Raw genomic sequence first — 25,040 nt, 5'->3', positions numbered from 1 at the left:
GACCGTTGTTGCAGGGTTGTCTGGCAGCAAAGAAATTGGCCAACATGTTGAGAGGTCAGCTAATCCTGCAAGGCTGTCAACTAGTATGTGGCAGCAAGAGCTCTACTCTGCATGGCAGATGTGGAGTAAACTATGGGTAGAAGCTCTGCTAACAGCATCCGTAAGTGTCTCTGTGGGGACAATTCCCTCTCCTTCCTATGTGCTGGAGACTACAACAGTTTGCTTAATTTATTATAGCATGTGGGGAAGAGAAGGGAGGGGGTAGGAGGAAGAAGGGCAGGTTCTGAAGCTTTGAGAGGGAAGTGGAGAGTAGGAGAGCCTCTGCCCTTTGGTGGCAAAAGCCTCCTTTCTGCAGACTGTGCTGCAGATTAAGTATGATTTTTCTAGCTGAAGCAGACTTTGCTTTAATCTACAAAACCGGTTGACTGGTAAAATGGGGGTTAAGCAGGTTAAGTAGCTACCTGACAAAGTTCAAGCAGGTACTTCATTAATTAGTCACGTCTCCCAAGACTCAATAATTACAAGGTAAGCAGGTACTAACAAGGAGGCACACACTGAGCCCTCAGTGTTCCTGGATGAAATAGCAAGCAGGGTTAATTCATTTTATTCAATTTAGTTTCCCCCAGCAATTACCAGGATTTGGCAAATGGTTTATGCCATGTGCATGTTATAAATGACTGGCCATGTTACCACTAATCTTAATTTGCTTGCACTTTAGTAGTAAAGGCAGCCTGTCCTGGTTTAATTTAAAAGGTCTCTGACACTTTTCCCAGTTTAGGATGCCTTTAAATAAAATTCCATCTCTTCTTCCTTTGTGTAGAGGGCTTTTGCTTGGCTGCTGCTTTCTTTTCCCAAAGTGTGAGGCCTTTCACTGCAGAACCATGTATACCAGGCTAAATCCTGCAATCCATAGTAATCGTCATTTACCAGTGTCATAGCGGTGCCCACCCCAACTATGTTTTATGCAGAAAAGATATGATTTGTCCTGAAAAGCTTAAAGTCTATGAAGACCTTAACAGAAACAGGGAGGAAGGAGATACTGCATAAAGACAATCTGCAACAAGGACTCTTTTTGGGGAGGTGGAATTATGCACAGAATTCAGGGTGGACTCTGTTGACACCAATTCACTCCTAAAACTCATCCTATTCACTTCTAAAAAAATGTCTTATCCTATTCAGAGGCATCCTCATTGCTTGGAATACTATCCTGGAAAGTCTCTCTCACCAAATTTTTTTATAAACAAACTGTCTTGATATCGTCCCTTTTGCATTCCCTACTTGTTCCCCTGATTAATATAAATATGCTCATTATTATAGGCAGGTGAGTTTGTTTTGCTTTCGTGAGTTATTTGAATACATTAAGGGACAATAAATGGATATTGTAAGGTTATTTCAAACATAAAGGATGGCATGGAATGAAGTGTGTAGAGATGCCCTTTGCAGAGGAAATGAGAGGGGAATAGGGACTGGCATCATTAGAAGAGTGGTGGAGAGACTAGATTGAAAATGAGATTATGTAAAGCAAGGATGGTGTGATTCAGGTTTTGAAAAGAGAGATAAGAAATTTAAGTTTGATATGCAGTACAGACATTCCTGTACTGTTTACTCAAAAAGTGACAAAATGGGGAAGTGTGAACACGCTTTTGGCAGAGAATTTGCTCGGCTTGGAAGATAACAGGGAGAACTATAGACATCAATGGGAACACTGATGGAGGTGGTACTGTAAGATTTATTCCATAATTTGTAGAGTGAATATAGATTCTTCCGGCTGAAAAGTACAGAAAACTCCTGAAATTTCTGCAGTGTTTGAATCAAATACAAATGTACAATTTACCATAGTGTAGCATTTGGGCTGCCATATCAATTATATGTTTTGTTCAACACCTTACTTCACTACTTAAAAAATAGGCTCTACTGGGTGAAGGTCATCCAGTCTACTACCAACAGCTGGAAGCTGTATGTAGAATGTATGAGAACATTTTTTCAATACAGAAATAAGATGATGGTAAAATAAACATCATTACTCTCTAAAATAAGTTCATTATCAAAACAAAAGCAACATTTTGGTAACAGTAATTTTTCTTTTTTCACTCTTTCACACAGACTTTTTCAAGAGTTGCTTGCTTTGGTATCTTGCATTCTCAGTCCTGTGACTTTTCAACTATACTGTAGATGGTATCATGAAGCTGTATGTTATATACAGTATCATATTGTAAATCAATATGATTTTGATCTCAAATGAATTTTGGTTTACAGTAGTGTAAGTGAAAGAAGAAGCAAGTCCACAGGGCCTATGTTCACAGATGAAGAAAACAATTATCTGCAGTATAATGGAGAAGCGATCTGACTATAAAAAATAAAAATTAAAAAATCACCATTTAGGACTGCAACATCACCCAACCATGACGAGAACAAAAAAATCATACAAATTGATATGTGCATTATTATGAGGAATCCATGGTCATCTGACTAAACTTCTTGTGAAGATTGTTCTAGAAGAGCTTTTATGCACTTTCATATCTTCTTTTCTATTCAATCATGCTCTAAACAAAAATGCCAACTACTAAAAACCAAAATTGTGAAGCAACTTCCTTCTTGACTAGCAACACATTATATTGCCACAACCACAAAATATGACAGTTCTTTGCTTTCAGCTTGAAATACTCTTTGTTAAGCTATTTTGCTATTTTTTGCAGCCAGTAATTTTGGTTTTCATGAGGCAATAACATATATTAATTGACTGTTGCAGTGTTCTCAGGTGCAGGTGTTAAAAAATGAGCGCACACACTTAAAGGCTGTTTCTTTTTTATCTACTGGTAAACTGCAAGTGGCAAGATCTTTTTATTTGCCTTCTGGTTTCTAAGTCTTTTTCCAAAGCCCTGTTGTCTAGAAGCAAACTAAATAAAGAAATACAATAACCAACTACTTTAAAGGTGAGAATCTCACACAGCAGAACAATTAATTAAGTTTAGGGTATGAAATGCATCAACGATCAGGGGAGGTAACACCAGGTTCCAACGACCTGATCATAACCACTGAACTTTTTCCAATATCTGAATAAATTAGGAACATAAAATTGCCCACCATTGTTAATAAAGATGTTTCTAATCAACTGAATAGAGTATCTTCATAATATTTTAATATTTGTTTTCCAAGGCTGAGCAAGGATCACTATTACTACATAAAGGACTTTTACATTTGTTAACATATATGCAGGGGTGGATCCAGGGAGGAGGAGGTTGCTGATGCACTTGCACCTCCTCATCCTTTGGTTCCTGCTCCACCCAAAGTTTAAAACCAACTGCCTGGCAGTGGCAGCAGCTTTTCTAGTCAGGCCATGCTGAGGAAGTCACTTGACTTCGTGGCTCATTAAAATCTACCTGATCCCTTCTAAACTCTTCATTGTATGGGTGTTAAAGACCCTCTCTTCTTTTTAATGATCGTAATGTTCCACCAATCAAGCTATATTTTGTTCTGCAACTCTGCCATCTGTTAGTTGTTCCTGGTAATGAAGCTCCTATTTCAAAACCCTGCAGATTATTTTTAACTCATTCCAATGAAATTATATTTGTTTTTGCTTCAACCGTAAACTGCATTATATATTCCTAGGCCCCTAGCATATTAGTAAAGCTTCTAGTTTATTTTTAACCTGAGAAAAATGTGTGTTGTGTTTATATGTGGTGATGCACCCCACCATGTGCACCCTCCTTTTCAAAATCCCACAATGAAGTAAGGTAAAGAAAGAGGTAGGTTATGATACCAGAGTCTGAGAGTTCTAAAACATGAGAATGTGTGGTGTATATGAAAATGTTCATTATAATATGCTTGATTTACCATTGCATTACTCATTGTATATGAAGAAAATTCCCCTGAAATCAATGGCCAGGTGCAGTGATATGTTCTGACTGCCTTATGGGCTCAGCCATGCAGTGCTTCCAGAGTATACAGATGAATCTTGCTCAGTGAAAATGCAACAGCGCAAAATCGGAGGTGTTTTGTGGTGAATCAGACCTAACCTGTTTGGCCTGCTTATACAAAGATTTATCTACATTAAATGCATGGAAAGGATAAATGCTGTAAATCATAGTGTATGTTATTAATTCATGTTACCATGTATAGCATGAGAAATCCTAGTTCAATTTAAATGTTTTTTACCGCACTGCATTTCTCTCTCTTTCTGCCTTGCACAAGTTACACTTAAGTTGTGATTGTTATCTGGCCACAAGTTAATGCAATTAATGGCATGATAAAACAAGAAATAAGCCACAAGGTTATTACACAAAAAGATGTAATAATTTTAGTGGCCAGGCTGGGGCTCCCAGCTGCATGGGTGCAGCTGGAAAACCTGTCAGCTGATGCTGGCTCCCAGCTCCAAGGATACACCGCAACTGAGAGCCTGGATCAGGTGATGGGGCTCCCAGCTACAGGAGCACATGGTGAGCCCCCATGGCTGGAAGCCTGCATCAAGTGATGGCTCTCAGCTGCAGAAGCTTGCTATTTGCCACTGCAGAGGAAGCCCAAGATCAAGATCCCAGGCTACTCCAGCACTGGCAATATGGTATGAAGGGATGTGATGTCCAATCCCACAGTTATGCCTCCTGCTGTACATGTGTGGCATAGCAGGAAGTGGAATTGTGTGGATCGTGCATCAGATTCCATGATGCCTTAATTTGCATATCTGCCATGGGGCCTTATATTTGTTGTCTGAATTGGAGCATACAATTAAAAGATGCATCATTTCAAAGGATAAGTACACACAACTAGTAAAAATACATCCCATATTGATCTCATAGCACAGAAGCACATAGATCTCCTTTTCTTGCGCATATTTTATACCTAATTGAAGAAGTAAACCTGATCCCTCAGAGCTTTGTCTGACACATCATCAATAGTTTATGCTTGTGTGCTCAAGCTGAGGACATGGCCCTTTATATTTGCTTCTACTTGATGTTGCTAAAGCAATATATCTCTGGCTGACAATAATCTATTAACACTTCTCTGTTTAGTTTAATAATTCCATTCAGCCACTAGATGGTGCTTTGACTCTTTATTGAAAAATGAAAACATGAAGTTGTCTCTCAGGGCTTGTCTACATTGGGACACTTAGAAAATTCAAGGCAAATCAGTGAAAGATGTGAGGTTAATGCATATAAGCTAAAAGCATTTGAATCCCAATATAGATGCTCTTATTTGGGAGTAAAATGCCTTAGAAAACTGTTCCTTGGGTGAATTTGATATCTTTTATTAGACCAATCCAAATGGTTGGAGAATAGTTATTAAGCAAGCTTTCGGGTTCAAAAACCCGTTGTCGGGCTAAGGAAGCTGCAGCAGTTGGTGTGTGCTCTTCCTGGATGGAATGAAAACTGTAGTTCAAGCTTAAAACCCCCAAACCAATTTTCTTTTCAGTCTTCCAAGAAAAATAATATTTTAGGAAAGTAGACGCCACGTAACTTTTTATCTAGTTGAAAAATCAATTTGCTGCCAAAAGGTTTGATGGAAAATTGTTGAGCCATAATAAAAAAGTCAATAAACTACAGTCTACAGATAGAGAGCACGCAACATTTCCAACATCCTCTGCGTACAAAAAAGCAAAAACTGCATCTGATCAATGAAAAAAAAAATTAACCAGATATCCAGGTATACTTCTCTATCTCTTGTCAGAATTTCTCTGTTGTTTGCCATGGTTTCCTTTTTTTCATGATGACACCCAAAAATACAAATGAGGTGTGAAATAATTTATTTCTTGCACATCTGTTGAGCAGATCCATAGATTACCATCTGAACTGCAAAAGAACCTGCTGATCCAGATTTTGAAGTTCTTCTTGAAAGTTCTAATAAAAAAAATCTACACAAAACAATAAAGCATGCCAAACATCCCATTTTACATCAGAATATCAAACACAGCTTTCTGCATCACCCTGGTATAGCAAAATCATCCATCATTTCATTAACTTTGAATACGGTACAGTTTTCCCTAAAAACAGTTCAATGGATTTAGTTTTAAAATATTTTTTAAATGTGGGATAGAATGTAATCAAGCACACAGCAATGATATTGTCATCACCTTTTAAACATTACAGAGCTAATAAAGTCATATCAATGAAAAGAAATGTTATTTCTGATTTCAGTACCACACATCAAAAATACAAAAAGCAGACGCATCTAAAGTATTTCTTTATAATCATCATCATTATTGCTACTATTGTTTATAATGGCAACAAATGCTGAGGCATTTAATAGTGGCATGAATCTTTAAAAGGCAAGAAGATTACATAATGTTTAACCTGAGAAGCTGAAAAACTACTGATCCTACTATCAGATCTCAGGTCATGAAGAACCACCTCAGTGGTAGGCTCCATTGATACGGATTCACTTCAGGATTGGGACAAAATATGAAACATGATAAAAGACAACAGCCAGAAAGGTTAGAGTGGGAAGAGTAAGTAACATCAGTAAAACACCATGATAGTTGCACAAAGTGATGAAATAAGGAAAAGGATTTTAGATTATTCTTATATTTCAGAATGTTATGTATATTATAAAAAGATCTATACATAGCTGTGGAATTGTTATATACTTTTACTTTTTTTCTTGCATTGGACAACAAGTTGTATGTCTGAAAGAACAGATATACTGAATAAAAATATACAACAGATGGTGAAACGAAAAGTAAAAGTATGGTTCAAATTGGAAATTTGAATTCGATTAAGTTACCATTACATTCTGGGCCCACGTGTGTACAAATGTCACACCTGAAGCCCATCTTACATTGGGCTGAACTAGAACCTCTCACATTTTGAGAATATTCCAGTTTGGATCAGGATGCACACTACATGGCTTAAGCTTATCACTGGGGATCCGGGTTTTCTGTTTCCCACAGAAAAACGGAGAAAACCATGGATTTCCCAGTTTTATCAGAAAAAATACAGATTTCTCCTTTTAGCAGGGAAACCTGCAAATTTCGTCCTTTTGCAAAGAGCTCGGCAGGCTGGCTGAGTTCCAGCCTGCAAGAGCTGATTGCAAAAAGGACGGGAAAGCCCCAACCCCACCGGGAGGGAAAGAGAGGGGGAGAGGGGGAAGGGTGGGCCCTGAGGCTTTTAGTCAGTCCCAAGTCTTGGGTCAGGCTCACTTTCCTTCTGGAGCCTGTGAAGTTGTAAGTGGGGCTTGCAGGGGCCTGGGGGTTTGTCAGGCAGGACTGTGGGGGAAGCTGGCTGGGGGCTAAGGGAGTGGAGAGAATTGCTGGGAGCTGGAGGGTTTTGCAGCAGCTGGCTGGGAGCTGGGGGGTTTGCACTTGCTGGGAGCTGGGAACTTTGCAGGAGCTGGGGGGGTTGCAGCTGGTTGGGAGCAAGGGTTTTGCAGCCTCCCCACTCCCAGCCGGAGTGCCCACTGGGGTGCAAAGTTCTGCTCCTGGCCAGAGTGCCAGGATGGCTGCACCTGGAACCCAAGCAGTGCCATCAGCCCGACTGGGCTGGGCTTTTCCATGTGTTGCATTGGTGATGCATAAGGTTGCACACGAGTGCACATGCCCCCCCTGAGCATGGCAGTGCGTGCCCTAGAAAAAGGCAAGTGGTCACCACTCATCACCCCCGCCGCTGCCACCTCCAGTGTCAGCGATCACCACTGGCTGCCTTCAATGCTGCCAGCAGCGTCTGCAAATGGTCGCCAACCCCTGGTCAATGCTCGCCGCCTGCCACCGACAGCACTGGCAGCATCTGCAGGAGCTCCCAGCCACCACACTCCTGCCACCACTGTGCCCCCCACCCCAGCCTCCAGGGGCGCGCATCATTCATGATATGCGGCTTCTCTTAAGGGCCAGTAGCTGACTCACAGTCCACATGCAGCCAGCCGGGCAGCCACTGCACATCTTCCCCCAACCCCTCCCCACTCCCTCAGCCCCCAGCCAGCTCCCCATGGGAGTGTGTCCAGTGTCCACAAACACATGCATGCACATATGCACATACAGATGCATACACACACGTACACCCATAGATGTGCATACACATATATACATGCACAGGTGCACACATGCACATACATGGATGCACACATGGAAGAGGGGCACCAGGAGGGCTGGGGAGACTGTAGGGGGGAGTGAGGGATGCCAGCAGGGCCAGGGGGGTTGTGAGGGGCCTTTCATTTTAATCACAGATTTGGGGGGTTTTATCAGTGAATTTGCAATTGTTTTTAATCAGAGAATTTGTGATTTTTTTTATCAGAGAAAACCAGGGTCCCTGCTTATCACAAAAACGGACCTGAGCTAAAATCTTGTGGCCATACAGCCCTGAACTGTGAAGTTTGGATTCAGACTTCATATATCAGACTCATTCCTTACAGGAGAAATTGAAATAAAGCATAACATCAAAGTAGAAAACAAAAAATGTGTATTTCTCATATTTTTCTAATAGCAAAACTCTTTATATTTGCTTCAAGAGGCACCATCAGCATGACCAAAAACTCATATTTCTGTCTGCACATGTAAGAAAACTAGTAACTGCTAAAATGGCTGTATCTTAAAGATAAGAGAAAAAACATTTTTCTCTGGTCAGTTCATTTTGGTGCATTTATCAGATCTAAGTGCAGAATCATTTTCTAGTAACCTTGTATAGCCAGTCAATTTCCCTTGCCTGTGCAAGTCTCAATTTTTATTTAGTTATGAACAATGTTGTTGTATGCATTGTCAGTAACATTTCATTTCTGAAATGTCCAATACTGCACATTTTTCCATTGTGTGAAAAGGAGTCTATTTCTCCCCTTTCACACAAGGGAAATCTAGGTAGACCTGTTGAAGTCCGTGGGATAATTCTCCCCTCCCCACAAAGTTTGCATTTCCAGTAAAAAGGCAGTTGTTGTTAATAAATACCTTGGGAACATTACTGGATTGAGGGAGTCTATCCGATTGACTCATCTCTGGAAGTTTAATGAGACTGGATATCTTTTTGAAAGCTATTCTCCAGCCCAGCCAGAAATGTATGGGCCTGATGCTGAATTACTGGGTGAAACTGAAAATTTTAAAAATTGAAATTTCAAAAAATATTTTGATTGAAATTTGAACTGTTTCTACCATATCTGCGCACTAAGAGGTCCGGACTTTTACAAAAAGAACAGTGGCAGTAAAGAAACAATTCAGGCAGATAAAATAACAGAATTTTATAAAACTTGCTATGCCCACAACGTGTTTCAATGTGAAGGTTTGTATCTCAGAGGCATATGGTACCTCACATGTTTCCAGAATTTAGAATTCAAGTACCCTGGGTGAGCTGTGTACTTTTTTTTCCATTTTATGGTACCTTGCTGCTTAATAATATACCTGAGAGATTCTTGCAGTTCCTTGTAGTCCCCAATTGTCTCCATTTCAAGAACAATGGCCTTTATGTCATCCTGAATGAGGGCACAGTGTAAGGCAATATGTTGATCATAAGCAAACTCCTTGCAGTGAATCAGCTTGGGTGTTAAAATTATTATTGATCTCCTGCTTTTTTGTATTCTCGTTTCAATGGCATTGGCTACATCTAATAAAGCACAAACAAATCAAGAGTTAGTAACATTTCTTTTACAGGCCCTTCTGCATTCAGACCTTGCAGATCTTCAAAAACAAACAAAAACTCACAAGGACCTCTGTCTTACATCAATCTGATAGCATCTCTCAAGAACAAAAGCTGAAAAGCACACAGAAATCAAGGTTTACCTTCAAATCCTCTATTTATCTGAAACCTGAATGCATCCTTAAATATTGGTGCCAACCCTCTAGAGAGCATTTTGAACTATGGTACTTTGTTCTGGAAACCTACGGTCAACTTTGGTGGAGACAGACCTGACTTTGATCCACAGCTCCTGTATCAGAGGCTCTCAAAAAGCGTTCCACATAAAATAGTGATTTATAGCCAGACCTTTCAATACACAGTCAGGCAAGTTAGTTATCAATGTGGGAACTTTAGCTTAAGAATTAAGAGGTGGGCTTGTCTACACAAAGGAGCATCGAGTTCACACTAGCTGCCATTCAGCAACTGTTGCATAAAATGGTATGCTGTAGCTATGATCCCACATGGCCAGCAACCACACACTTCAGCACAACTCATTACTTTTGCATGATAATGGCTGTAGTGGGTATCTCATGCCTCTTTTTCCACTACTGGGGATCCATATGCATTGTGGTATTGTTCCTGAAGCACTTTCTAAAATACCTAATGGAATCTAATAGTTGTCAGAAATGTGGGGTCAAATTCACAAATTCCTCTGGTTTAACTCTCAATTTCCTGCATATTAAATTCCTTTAATTCATGGATTAAAGAGAAGTTCTCCTATAACAAGAGAACCATGTTCTCCTATCTCTTTATGGCCACCTGGTGCCATTTGCAAGCTGTTATCAGATAATATATAGGAAAACAATGCGGTGATGTGATCATTGCAAATCCACAGTGACTTGCAGAGCTATATTTGATATCTTGCTAGTTTTGCAAGTTAGCTGCCAGGCTAACCGAGCACCTTTTGAGAGTGCCTTTGGCAGCATCACCAATACCAATAGCTACCCCCACCTGCATCTTTTATCAGTGACAGGACACAGACTGGCTCATTCTGGGGGTTTTCTTGGATCATCTTTGTTCAAAACGGGGTGTGTTTGAACAACCTGCCACTTGATCCAAGAGCAGTTCACTTACAAATAAACTACTCCCAAGTAAATGCTCCCAAGTTCCTACAGATGTGGGAGCAGATTTGCCAGCAGCTGGCAGCCATCTTGAAAAGCCAGTTATCCTCCATTACTAAGACTGGAACTTTTATCAGAAAACTTTTATAAAAATTACATCTCAGTTGAACAAGATCATTCTTTACCTTCACAAAAGTGCAAGGGCAAATGGATACAATTATCAGCATAAGAAACTGAGCAAAATGATAAATATCAAGAAGGTAAAAAAAATAGCACTTCCATGTAAGGTCATTCAAACAACAGCACAACAGCTTCAAATGATTAATTTAGAACTCTTTCAAAAATGAAAAGTACAAATCACTCTAGCCTTCCAGCTACTGCAGCACGTTCCCACAACCTTTCTTCCTGGCACCCTCTGGGATGTCTGAAGGATTTAATGCTGTGGCAGACAGACCTGGGTTGGATTGGAGGGTCTAAAGATGACCTCCAGGAGATGATATTCTTAATATAAGTGTAGTCTGTTGGGGGCAGAATCTAGGCCTGAAGGCTGTCTTACAGAACTCTTACAGAAGTTTCCTAAGATCTGTAGGACAGGAGCTAGAGTTATCTGAGGATGTAAGGCTATGCCAAAAGAATATTAGGGAGCAGGTGACCTGGAATTCAGTATGTTTTTTAACAAACCATCCAGCTGATCATGTTCTTGATAAGCTGTCTCTGCACCTCTTCATCCATTCAAGAGTATCCCTTCTTTCTAAGGCCTCTTTTCCATCCAGTCCCTTGTCACAACACTAGGATGTTCTTCTACCTCCCAGAGGAAGGTGGGGCCCCATTGTGTCACTTCCTAGCCTCTTGTTCATTTCTGAGAAGCCATCTCCACTTCTGAGCCATCCAGGCTCCCTTCTAGGATGCTTCTTGCAGCTCACCAAATATGCGTCTTTTTGTTTTTGTCTTCTTCCCTGTCAGGTTTTGGAAGACGGTTACAGCTTGTTGCGGGTCTGGTTTACTCAGATGCAGATGCTTTCAAAGGCAGGAAAGTAACAAGCAGCCATTTTCCTATGATGAGGAAGGGGAGGAAGAAGCAGATGAAGAAAATGACCCAGTTTATGACCCGAAGAGTTTCTATGGAATCAAAGATTGAAAAAAAAATGCCTCCCAATGTTGACATGCCATAGATTCATAGATTCATAGATGTTAGGGTCAGAAGGGACCTCAATAGATTATCGAGTCTGACCCCCTGCATAGACAGGAAAGAGTGCTGGGTCTAGATGACCCCAGCTAGATACTCATCTAACCTCCTCTTGAAGACCCCCAGGGTAGGGGAGAGCACCACCTCCCTTGGGAGCCCATTCCAGACCTTGGCCACTCTAACTGTGAAGAAGTTCTTCCTAATGACCAGTCTAAATCTGCTCTCTGCTAGCTTATGGCCATTATTTCTTGTAACCGCCAGGGGCACCTTGGTGAGTAAAACCTCACCAGTTCCCTTCTGTGCCCCTGTGATGAACTTATAGGCAGCCACAAGGTTGCCTCTCAACCTTCTCTTGCAGAGGCTGAAGAGGTCCAGGTGCCCTAGTCTCTCCTCATAGGGCTTGGCCTGAAAGCCCTTAACCATACAAGTGGCACTTCTCTGGACCCTCTCCAGGTTATTCACATCCCTCTTGAAGTGCTGCGCCCAAAATTGCACGCAGTATTCCAACTGCGGTCTGACCAGCACCCGATAGAGGGGAATTATCACCTCCTTGGTTTTGTTCGTCATGCATCTGCTGATGCACGATAAAGTGCCATTAGCTTTTCTGATGGCTTCATCACACTGACGACTCATGTTCATCTTGGAGTCCACTAGGACTCCAAGATCCCTTTCCGCTTCCGTGCCACCAAGCAGGTCATTTCCTAGGCAGTAGGTATGGTGGACATTTTTCCTCCCTAGGTGCAGCACTTTGCATTTCTCCTTGTTGAATTGCATTCTGTTGTTTTCTGCCCATATGCCCAACCTGTCCAGGTCTGCTTGCAGCTGTTCCCTGTCCTCCGGCATGTCTACTTCTCCCCACAGTTTTGTGTCATCCACAAACTTGGACAGAGTACACTTCACTCCCTCGTCCAAGTCGTTGATGAAGACATTAAAGAGTATCCGTCCTAGGACCGAGCCCTGTGGGACCCCACTGCCCACACCCTTCCAGGTCGATACCGACCCATCCACTACAACTCTCTGGGTGCGACCCTCTAGCCAATTCGTCACCCACCGGACTGTGTAGTCATCCAAGTCACAGCCTCTTAACTTGTTCACCAGTATGGGGTGGGATACCGTATCGAAGGCCTTCCTGAAGTCTAAGTAAACAACGTCAACCCCTACTCCTGCGTCCAGGTGCTTTGTAACCTGGTCATAAAAAGAGACTAGATTAGTCAGGCATGATCTACCTGCTACGAACCCGTGCTGGTTTCCCCTCAGCATAATTTTTCCTGCCAGGCTCTCGCAAATGTGAGTCTTGATAATTTTTTCAAAGACTTTGCCAAGGATGGAGGTGAGACTGACTGGCCTATAGTTGCCTGGGTCCTCCTTCCTCCCCTTCTTGAAAATGGGGACCACATTGGCCCTTTTCCAGTCCTCCGGGACCTGGCCTGTGCACCATGAGTGTTCAAATATTCCCGCCAATGGCTGCGCAGTGACATCAGCCAGTGCCTTCAGTACCCTCAGATGGAGCTCATCCGGGCCTGCCGACTTAAATGCATCCAGTTCCTCCAAGTGACTCTGCACCATCTCAGGGTCTACGCATGGTAGTCTGGTGCCCTGCTGCTGCCTCTCTACAATCCCAGTGAGAGACTTGTCTTGCCCCTCTCTTAGGAACACTGAGGCAAAGAACTCATTGAGGAGTTCAGCCTTGTCCCCCCTGTCCATCATCAATTCCTTCTGCCCATTTAGTAGGGGTCCTATTCCACCCTGGGCCTTCCTTTTACTCCCTATATATCTAAAAAACAATTTTTTGCTATCCTTAACTTGGGATGCCATCCTCAGCTCCATGGTAGCTTTGGCCTGTCTAACTGCCTCCCTACAAACACGAGCAGAGGAGGTATACTCCTCTTTAGTAATCTCTCCCCGTTTCCACTTTTTATATGCCCCCCTTTTTGCCCGTAGGCTGCTCTGGATTTCTCTGGTCAGCCAAGGAAGCCTCTTGGCCCTTTTCCCCCTTTTTTCCCCGCATCAGGATCATCTCCCTCTGTACCCGAAGGATCATTTCCTTAAGGCACAGCCACCCTTCCTGGGCTCCCATCTCTTCAAAACTCTTACTCTGCAGTGCGTCCTTGACTAAACGCCTGAGTTCATTGAAATCAGCTTTCCTAAAGTCTAGCACTTTCACCCTATTAGTTACCTTACCCACTCGACATCTTATGATGCCATCTTTAGAGCTTCTTACCAGAACTGAGAGATCATGGCCAATGATAAAGTTTTTCTACCCACGTCACTTGGACCCAATACAGTGAATCCTCTTTACATTCCTAGAATGCTTGGATAGTGGGTGGCTGGTGGCTCTGACTCTGTGCAGCTGGATGACATATCACAGCAACATGTTGGTTGCAAGATCTTCAGGGCTATTAACATAGCTGATGAGGGAGATAGGAACAGATTATTTTGACAAGGGCAAGTTAGTAATTGCTGTCACACTTGTGTAGGCAATTATGTTAAAAGATGTATCACTGCTCCATGAGACCAAGGGGCAGACCAATGCCTATTTAGGAAGGGTAAGGAGAGCCTGGTCAAATTGGTACTGGTGTTTTTCATCAGAATGGCCCTTCCCAACCTTCTGCATGGCTGGAAGGGCATCACTACAGACACTGGAATAAAGAACAAGGTAGCTCGCTGTGTAATGTAAGAGAAGGGTGACCATACATCCCAGTTTGGCTAGGACAATCCTAGATTTCGGAGGCTGGTAGTGGCCGTCTGGTGGAAATTAAAATGAGTGTCCTAGGTGTAGGGCACAGGGCATGGAGCACAGGCTGGTGGGGAGGAGCTCAGACTACATGAAAACGTCACTTTTAATATTTGGAATACAAAATTCTGAAACTCTTCATTCAGAGGCGATGCTTTTTATTAGACCAACTAGAAAATAGCAACAAAAAAAAGGATCTTTTTTTTTCAAGCTTTTGGGCAGACACACCTTTTTCAAGCTGAGGGGAAATTAAAGATGATAAAAGTCCCCTTAGGTAGAAAATAAACTTCATTTTGCACAGAGGAGGCTGAAGTTGAATGTATGCTCCTCTGAAACTGTGAGAGGGGTCCATTTGTGTGAGCTGCTCTTTGATGTGCAGATAAGGGATATGCAGTTCCCTTCCCTGGTTGTGCAGTTTCTCTTCTCTGGTGGTGTCAGATGGCAGAAAGGCTGGGAGGTGTAAAAATTTTGCTTTCTTGTTTAGCAATGAAGTTTATAATTTCAAGAAACGGCTAAAATCTGGTATCTTCCATGTTTCAGGGATCTGTTTTATAGCCATGTTGGTTTGAGACAAGAAGGAATACAAAACTCTAAAACTCTTCATTCAGAGTATTTTCAGAATACTTTCAGTATTTGGAAGGAATGAAGGGGTGGTTACAGTGGTTGACTAGGAATGATAAATGGCATGGGGGGCATTTACGGGCACAAGGAGGGGTCAAGAAGCTAGGAGGAATCAGAGAACTTTAAATTCTCATGGCAATAGTAGAATTTTGAAGACTTCGCCCTACCTGCAAGGCCATTATTTTGAGCACACAGGAAGGGGAAGAAGGCTGCCAGAATGGGAAAGGAAGAGGAAGGTGGGGGAGTGTCATCTGTCAGCATCCTCTCAGGGGATCCATTCAGATTCTTGCCTAATTAAGAGGTCCTGGCTTTGGGACAACATTTCTTCAAGTCCCAGAATCCTCACCATTCTATATTGCACTGACCTCAGTAATGGTATCCCATTATGAAATCTTGCCCAGGCCCTTCTCATACAAACAGATGGCAAAGTTCTTCTGTAGACCCATGATCTCTTGTCACCGGCTTTCTTGAAAGTTGTTTTGATCCAGCATTGAAGAGTGCCACAGGTGTGACCTAGGTTGGCCTTGCTTTTGGCAGGGGCTTCATAACTATCCTTGTTGAAATGATTCCTCAGGGTATGAGAAAATCAAGGGCCTTGGGGTGGCTTTAAAAGGATGCTTCAAGAATAGCCCAGTGCCACAGTGCAGTAGTGGTAGCTATAGAATCACAGGATCATAGGAAAGTAGAACTGGATGGGATCTCATGAGCCCAGCCAGTGGTGGATTAAGATTTATTGGGGCCCTGGGCAAACAGTAAATTGGAGGCCCCCACGCCCCATTACACACATGAATGTATCAAGAAGCATTAATAAATAGACCCATTAAATACAGTGTCCTGGCTGTCCTTAAGGAGATCAAATGCAGCACCTTTCCGGGGCAAGAAAATTGCAAACACTCCTCCTATCCCTCCTCTCCCCCCCCCCATACAGCATCCTCCAAATTCTTCACCTCAGGCTCTGAGGAACCCTGCCAAACTGCTTTAAGCTTGGATCATCAGTGCAGACTGTCTCCCTCCATGCTTCGTCAGGGCTTTCTTCCTGCTCTCTGCTACCAAAGTTTCTTTGGAAGCCAGAATTATATTACCTTTCCAGAACAGCTCCCATAGGCTACTGGGAGGTGACAGAGTCCATCCTCCTAGCTCTATCTTCCATCATAAAAAAGGGGGGAGTCAGCTTCCTGGGTGCCACTAACTGCAGGAAGGACAGGTTCTGTGCACAGTAGGAACTATCACAGGAAGCTCCTGAGTTCCTTAGTTTCTGAGTCTAAGGTTGGAGTACCCTAATTAGCACTTAAACCAATGCTCCAACCTAAATCACCCAGTATCATTTCTTGCAACAAGAGCACACCGTTTGCTCATATTCAGTTTACGGTCTACTGTCACTAGCCAGTTGGTTCCCAGTCTGTATTTGTGCATGCAATTATTCCATCTCAAGTGCATGACTTTGCAATTGTCCTTTCTTAAATCTCTTCTAATTGATAGCAGACCATTTCTGCATAGGCAACACACAGAGAGGGCATGGGGGGAGGGGTGTTGGGGAGGGCACGTGCCTCTCCCTGAGAGCACTGGTACCCCTCCTGAGAGCAATCTATTGAGATCATTCTGGGTCCTAACCCTTCTCTCTGGAATATCTGCAGCTCCACCCAGTTTGATGCCATCCACAAGCTTGTTAAGCTTACACTCAATCCCATTGTCAAATTATCATTAATTAAGACATTATATACAATACTACATAGGACAGATCTGTGGGGAACCCCACTTGGTATCTCCTCCCAACTAGACATTGAGCCATTGAGGATTAGGCATTGAGGACAAGGATCCAAACAGTTATGTAGCCACCTTACAGTATTTTCATCTAGTCTGTATTTCCCTAGCTTGTGAATGAGAATGTTGTAAGAGTGTCCAAAGCTTTGCTAAAGTCAAAGTAGATCACACCCACACATCTAGCTTCTGTAAGTAATCCCTAACCTGTTCTGTCATTACTTTAAGCTGTTTGTCTCCTTCCCTATCTTTGCTGCTAACTGCACTTGTCACCTGCTTACTGCCTCTGTTTGTAAAAACTGAAGTAAAAAGGCATTAAATAACTTCAGCCTTCTCTGAATTGTGCACAACCAAATTGCCTTCCACGTTCAGTAAGGGACCTGCGGTTTCTCTGGTCTTCCTCTTACTTTGGACATACTTGGAGAATCTTTTTTTATTGCCTTTCATGCCCCTTGCCAGCTGCACATGCCTTGGTCTTCCAAATTTTCTCCCTGCGTGCCCATGCGATACTCTTTTATACTTTCCCCTAATACTATGAACAAGTTTCCACTCTTTATAGGATTCCTTTTTTTTGAGTTAAAACTTATTGAAGAGATTGCTGTCTAGCTGGGCTGGTTTTCTGTTGCACTACCCATGTTTCATTCTGTTGGGATAGCTTGCTTCTGCACCCTTAAGAAGGTCTCCTGAAAGTACAGCCAGCAATCCTGGTCTCCTTTGCCTCTCAGACTTTCCTCCCAGCGTTTGCTAAGGTCTGCTTTTCTTAAGTCCATGCTAATGCTAGCTCCATGTATGCTGAGGCACATGCAACTACATATGAACTGATCCTAGCTGTGCACCAACGTTTAAAAAGGGAGGTATCATCTGGTCAACCTGACCCATGCATCATGGAGGGCACATAGGCAAACAGACCAGTCAGTCCTGGTAGCATACAAAGCACTATGGAATAGCAGCACACAGTACAGGTAAGCACACAAGGATAGTACATGTTAAGTTACTAACAACAAACTTGGTACGCTTTCAAATAAGAGTATAGACTACATATTTGCACACCAGTGAAATTGTATTGTAAATTGTAATTGTAACAGAATTGTGTTGTGTGAATGCAGGCCATTTCAATGCACATACAGTGGGGTTAGTGTGAACTAACCCCACTCCATATAGACAAGCCCTGAGTAATAACAGCTGGAATTAAACTTTAATTGTAGCTGTGCTTTAGTTTTCCTTCCTAGTTCCTTGCAAAGCTGCTCACATGGAGCTCAGTTGCAACTTTGCCACAGATCTGGAGTAAAAAACAGTACGTAGCTGCCTAAGAGTTACAATCTAGGGTTCCAATATCCACTTGCCCTAGGAGGGTAAATAATCAACACCACTAAACTGTATTTTCTTGACTCTGGAAAACAGCCTTGTCCTGGCCCTTGCTTCTAACTCACATGCACAGAAGATACTATCAGCCAGTCAGTGCTACCCAGGATGTGAGTAGATTGCTCAGGCGTATAGACTAGCTTCCTCCTCCTGTATGGGGAACTGTAGCCAAGATCAGAATCAGCTCCAAAGTTACAATTTTTTTCTTGCAAAATACATTTTGATGCTTACCTTCCCCTGGAAATATCTCTCTCCCATAAATACACAGTTTATAGCCACATTTATTTTCTAGAACATCTGGCAGAATCTGGTGAACAAAATCATCCACAAAATTAGCTTTGCTAGTGGCATCTGTGGGGTAGATAACATATGCATCATACATCTTGCCATCTGCAAGTTAAAACAGGGGAGAAGCACAAGGCTTTTAGTATGAATTAGAAGCTATTTCAAGAGTTAAAAGAGAAAAAAAAATAATTGTTTGAAATGTATTTCATTAGATCATCATATTAAAAAGAATATTGTTAACCAGTATGAGGTTTACATTCTAACAGGAATGCACAGCAAGTTTTGGTGTTCCACCATTATGACTTAGGCCCCAGTCCTACAAACACTGAATTCTGTGTGAAACTTTGCAGGATCATTGCCTTTGTGTGCTAAAAGCTCTGTCCCAAGGACCAGTGATCCAGAATGGTCATACAGTAAGGATTAAAGAAGCTAATGGACCTCAGCATGAATCCAGTATATCTATCAGAATTTGTTCCTTCAGTGGCAGTATGTGTTGACATATTTTACTGTCCTAAGACCATATATGTCATTTGAATTCTTTCTGCTTGTAGAATGAGCTGCTCACTCCCACAACACCTTACATGTTTGAAGAAAGAAACAGTTCACTTGGAAACAGCTGGTGTTGCCCAATTTAAATTCTCATAAAACATAGGATTGGAAGGGACCTCGGGAGACATTCAGGTCAATCCCCTGCATGAAGGCAGGATGTGCTATTTCCAAATTATTCCAGACAAAATATCTATCTGAGTCTTTTCTTGGAAGCCTTCAATGAAGCAGATGCCACAGCATTCCTGGTCAGAGTCCTCTCCATTGACTCTTTTTTTGCCTTTTCCCCTCTTCCATTTCCTTCCTACTCCAATCACAAACCCTATGTAGCCCAATCCGCCTCTTCCTTCTTCTCCTTGACTGATCTTTGTTCCTTTGACTTCAGGCATAATTAGGAATGTTGGTACTAAGATCTAATTTATATCAAAGGTGCCATGCAAAAGAAAAGTAAATAATGGTCTGTTAGATAGGGAAAAAAGGTGTATATAGTTAAGGCAAGATATTCCATAATTAACTCAGGGAGCAATAACATCCTAATGGAGTGCTTTGTATTAGTTTACCTCCATTTGCAATATAACAGCCAGGGCTATGTCCTGCAAGTCTTTACTTACAGTAAATATAAAATGTTTTCTCCCCAAAACATTTAAGCATGCTTAAAAACACAACATATTTAAAAATGTGTTATCAGCTTTGTGTGTATGTATGTGGGTACTTTTTTGCTTTGATTCATAAAAGCTGTTGTTATTCCATTAATATTTGGACATTCCATGCTCCAAGAACTGTTAAACAATTGAAATCAGTAACTATATATTTATATATCATCAACTAATGGGAGACTATCACCCAGGACTGCCTCAAATGAAGGAAGAGTCATCTGCAAGGATCTCAGTACTTGAAACCTTATGATGACACCAGGAGATAGAAAAGCGGGAGCAGTGGAAACAGCATGGCAAACCAAATCAAGAATCAGGAACCACCCACCCCACGTGGAAACACATGCCCAAGTTGCAGCAGAGTCTATCGATCCCAGGTCAACCTTATCAGCCATCTTTGGACCTACAGATAAGACACTCATGGAAGACAATCATCTTCAACTCTGAGAGTTGCCAAAAAAGAAAAGTTATCATATGGGAAAATTAGTTATTTTCCTCCAGAATGTAACATACCAAAGAGGATTTTCTGTGGGTTTAAATGTTCTATTGCATAGCACTTTAATAACAGCACTTGAAAAGAACACACGAGAAACCAAGAGCTTTGCACAGGGATTGCAAGATAGGTGATCTAGAGCTAATGCACCTTGAATCTGTAAATCCAAATACTTTTTTCCCTCCAATTGCTAAATTTAGAAAACAGCCTGCAGCTACATGTAAAGGGTCTGATTCTCTGCTGTTGTGTACATTGTTTAGATATTTATACTTGCACAAAGTGGCTATATGAACAACATGAGTATAGGGGTTGCTCCTTAAGGAAGCAATCCAACAAGCACAAGGGGAGTCCATCCCAACCTGTAGGAAAGGTGATAAAAGGGATCAACAACCCCCTTGGCTCTACAGGGAATTCATGGACCTTGTATGTCTAAAAAGAGAGGCTTATAAAAGATGGAAAACAGGAAACACCACAAAGCAGGAGTATTCTGCACTGGTCCGCACCTGCAGGGAACAAACTAGGAAAGCCAAGGCTGTAACTGAACTTCAACTGGCTACACAAATCAAGGACAATAAATAGTCCTTCTTCAGTTACGTAGGGAGTCAAAAGAAAAACAAGAGCAACATTGGACCCCCTGCTAAACCAGCTGGGACAGCTGACTGCTAACACCTAGAAAAAAAACAAGCTACTTAATGATTACTTTGCATCAGTTTTTCACCAGCCCAAAGGGACCACCCTGCCTAACATGATGCAGGATGACCAGGGTGAGGGTGAATATATGCCCACCATTGGCATAGATCTTGTGAGGGAGCATCTTGAGAGGCTGAACCCCCACAAATCAGCTGGTCTGGATAGATTGCACCCAAGAGTGCTAAAGGAACTGGCAGACATCATAGTACAGCCACTGGCAAGGATACTTGAGAACTCATGTCACTTTGTTGAAGTATCTGAAGTTTGGAAGAGGGACAATGTGGTACCCAACTTCAAGAAAGGGAGGAAAGAAGACCCAGGAAACTACAGGTCAATCAGTTTGACCTCAATCCCTGGGAAGATTTTGGAAAAAAATTATCAAAGAAACATTCTTCACAGGCTAACAGAAGGCATCATTCTGAGGGATAGCCAGCACGGGTTGTTGCAGGTAGGTCTTGTTTAAACAATCGCATTTCCTTCTATGACCAGGTGATGTATCACCTGGACAAAAGGGAAGAGGTTGATATCGTATATTTGGACTTTGAAAAAGCTTTTGACTTTGTGCCCCATGATATCCTCGTGGAAAAATTGGGCAACTGTGGCCTCAACTATTCCACAGTCTGGCGGCTGGGGAACTGGCTCCAAGTTCGGACCCAGAAAGTGCTAGTTGACAGAATTGAATCAACATGGCAGTCAGTGACTAGTGGTGTCCCACAAGGCTCCATTCTTGGACCTATACTCTTTAATGTCTTCATAAATGATCTGGACACTGGTGTCAGAAGCAGACTGGCTAAGTTTGCTGATGACACCAAGCTTTGGGAAAGAGAGTCCACACTTGAGGATAGGCTGGTGATCCAAGCCAAACTAGATAGGCTTGCAAGGTAGGTGAATGAAAACCTGATGACATTCAATACAGAGAAATGCAAGGTGTTCCACATCAGGAAAAAAACCCACATCACACTTATAGTCTCAGCAATGCTACACTCACTAGCACCATGACCAAAAGAGACTTGGGGGTCATGACTGACCACAAGGTTAACATGAACCACCAATGTGATACCGCAGCTGGCAAAGTGAACAAAACTCTGACTTGTATCTACCAATGCATCTCGACCAAGATCCAGGATGTCATCCTCCCACTGCACTCAGCCTTGGTGAGGCCTCAGCTGGAGTACTGTATCCAATCCTGGGCTCCGCAATTTAGGAAGGATGTGGAGAAGCTTGAGAGAGTCCAAAGGAGAGCCACACGCATGATCAGAGGGCAAGAGAACAGACCTTATGAGGAGAGGCTGAGAGCCATGGGACTCTTCAGCCTGGAGAAGCGCAGGCTCAGGGGTGACTTGGTGGCAGCCTATAAGTACATAAGGGGTGTGCATCAAGATCTGGGGGAACGCCTGGTCACCAGAGCACCCCAAGGGATGACAAGGTCTAATGGTCACAAACTCCTCCAAGACCATTTTAGGCGGGACGTAAAAAGAAACTTCTTTACTGTCTGAGCCCCAAGCCCTGGAACAGACTCCCCCCAGAGGTGGTGCAAGCACCTACCCTGGACATTTTTAAGAAACATTCGGATGCTTATCTTGCTGAGATCCTTTGACCCTAGCTGACTTTCTGCCCCTTGGGCAGGGGGCTGGACCCGATGATCTTATGAGGTCCTTTTCAGTCTTAATGTCTATGAAATCTATTAAATCTATGAAAATGGTACTCTTATGCCCTTGTGTTGTGTCAGGTGTAAATGACCTACAAACTATAAGAAAGTGAAGAAGAATCAGACCCAAAGTACATATCATCCGCCTATGCAATTGAATTATTTAACAGCAATTTATCTCCTTCACTTATCTTTTTTCCCAAAAAGCCCTTCCACAATTCTTACTCACCATCTTTGGTTGTGTAGGGGTTAAATATCTTCCGATATAGGAGGACAATATCAATTAGGAAAAAATGGTAAAATACGATCAACAGCACTATCATAACTAACAAAATAAGAAACCCTATGATCATGTAGGTACGGTGATGATTGACTGCAAAGAAAAAGAAACAAAAAATGATACATTAGCATGAAATAAACTGATTTTAGCATCCAAGCCTCAGTCTCACACCCATATTCCAGAAATTATGTGAAGAAGTAGGAAAATTATAACAGCCTCCTCTTTTCCAGCAAGCAGAAGCATTAGCTCCAGTGCTAAAAGGTGGGTCAGGGACTGTGTGGTAGGACAGGAATATTATAGTCACTGCACTGGAAGGTCTCTCCACATTGGCCTACTTCCCAGAGATGATATTGTAACTGGATGAGGTTCACAGCCCTCCTCTGCCAGGTGCAATTCAGCTGCTACATTAAGATGCCTTCCCCCAATGGCACTTTCCAATCAATGGTAGCATCAACTAATATGGGGGGAGAGCCTTCCCATCTGTCGTATTCACAGAAATCACATCAGAGGAAGGGAATGTGGATTATATGGTGAGGGACTCTGTTATTGGTTACCTACCTTAGGTATTTAATTTGGTTTATTTAAGCTTTTTCTACATTAAACAACTAATATTAGATTGTTTACTTTTGCCTTTTAATCTGCTTCATTTACATTTCTAACATATCCCCACATTATAAGTTGAACAAAAAGAAGTTTTTAAATACTCCCATGACAGAAAATAAAGATCACTTCACAGTCACCTTTAATACCCACTGTATGGGAACATAAGAAATCCTATATACTAGGTCAGACCCTGGGTCCATCTGGCCCTTTCTCTCATAGATGCAAAAGTGGATGCTAAGATAAAAGTATTTAAGTGAGTCACACCTAAACTGACTGATCCCCTGGCACATTCCTTCTACAGTTTCTGGCATTCAGAGGACAAGAAAGTCCTAATTTTGGAATTGTGCTCCAAACTATCACATTTAATACCCACTGATAGACCTATCCTCCATGAATTTGTCCACTCAGCTTTTGAACCTGATTAAATATTAGCCTGCACAGCATCCTATGGCAATGAAAGATTAATTACACACTGTGTGAGAAAAAAACTTTATTTTGTAGCAGCTGCGTAATGAGTTCCGAGTATGTCCCCTAGTTCTTGTACAGAGAGAAATATAATAAATAGCAAATCCCCATTCATTTTCTCCATTTCATTCATGATTTTATAGATCTCTGTCATGTCCCACTTAAGTCAGTTTCTTTTCTAAGCTGAAAACCCTTATCCCATTTAGGGCCTTGTTACACATTCATTTTAGGTGGCTCCTAGAACTCTTAACTCCTGGATTGTCCACATATTCCACTCCAGGGAAGGTTTAGCTCTGATCCGTGTTACCCAGCTCATGTTCCACTAATGTGTGGGGCCATTCCCCATAAATGAACTGCCCAAGTTGCGGTCCTTCAGCATGCCAGGATGCAATGTCTCCTTCCCCACCCTCCTGCTCTGTGTGGACAAACTTTCCACCTGCTGAACTCTGCTGCCCAGAGAGCAGTTCTGGCACCAAGCCAACTTCCCCTCGCTCTTCCAGGGGTGTGACCTTCCCAGCCCCAGGAGTGCAACCCCGTACAAACAGGTTGCAGAGCACATCAGCTACCCAGGTTGCAGGACACATTTGAGTCCTAGAATGGGGTCTAGAAGGGGTGGGGGAGGAACAAGATAGGGGGCTGGATTGGATACCCATGATCTGGGGCTTCCTTCCTGGGGCAGGGACAGTAGTTCCCCAACAATTGCCTTCCCTCACCACTCCCACCTCCCAGCCACCCCGGGAAGCATGACCAGCAACCCCACACCCCAATCCTAAATCCCAATTTATTAAAACATGAGACCTTCTTTAATTTACTGCCTTCTTATTTCTTGTTAAATTCTTTTTTTTCTTTTTTCTTTTATCTGTTGGTATCTGAGGGCATTTATACATGTACCTTTTTGTCCTGTAACACACTGGAGATCCACCGCTTTGGAGCAGACTTGATTATCGAGTCTGCACTGCATGCGAGCTGACACGTACTACACTGTGTCTCATGCAGTTGTATAAACAGCAAAATGCACATGAGCATGCAGAAAATGGCAGTAGTGTGCTTTTGAACTAAATCACCTCCAAGGTG

At 42.4% G+C, this 25,040-nt stretch overlaps 1 protein-coding gene across 1 annotated transcript in view; it reads right to left on the bottom strand.

The window, feature by feature from the left end:
* Positions 1-5,032: 5,032 nt before the first annotated feature.
* The window catches only part of IL1RL1 (interleukin 1 receptor like 1), a 59,421-nt gene continuing 39,413 nt past the window's right edge, over positions 5,033-25,040 (bottom strand). The window contains exons 9-11 of the mRNA XM_019485037.2: positions 22,848-22,991; positions 18,535-18,693; positions 5,033-9,509 (exon numbers count right to left, since the gene is read on the bottom strand). Coding sequence (XP_019340582.1) covers positions 9,178-9,509; positions 18,535-18,693; positions 22,848-22,991 — 635 coding nt within the window. The 3' untranslated portion in view covers positions 5,033-9,177. The remainder of the gene's footprint in view (positions 9,510-18,534; positions 18,694-22,847; positions 22,992-25,040) is intronic.

This window comes from Alligator mississippiensis, chromosome 1 (genome assembly GCF_030867095.1).
Source record: "Alligator mississippiensis isolate rAllMis1 chromosome 1, rAllMis1, whole genome shotgun sequence".
In the NCBI taxonomy this organism is placed as follows: Eukaryota; Metazoa; Chordata; order Crocodylia; family Alligatoridae; genus Alligator; species Alligator mississippiensis.
Note: the sequence above shows the minus strand (reverse complement) of the source record. Positions and strands in the feature narration are given on the sequence as shown.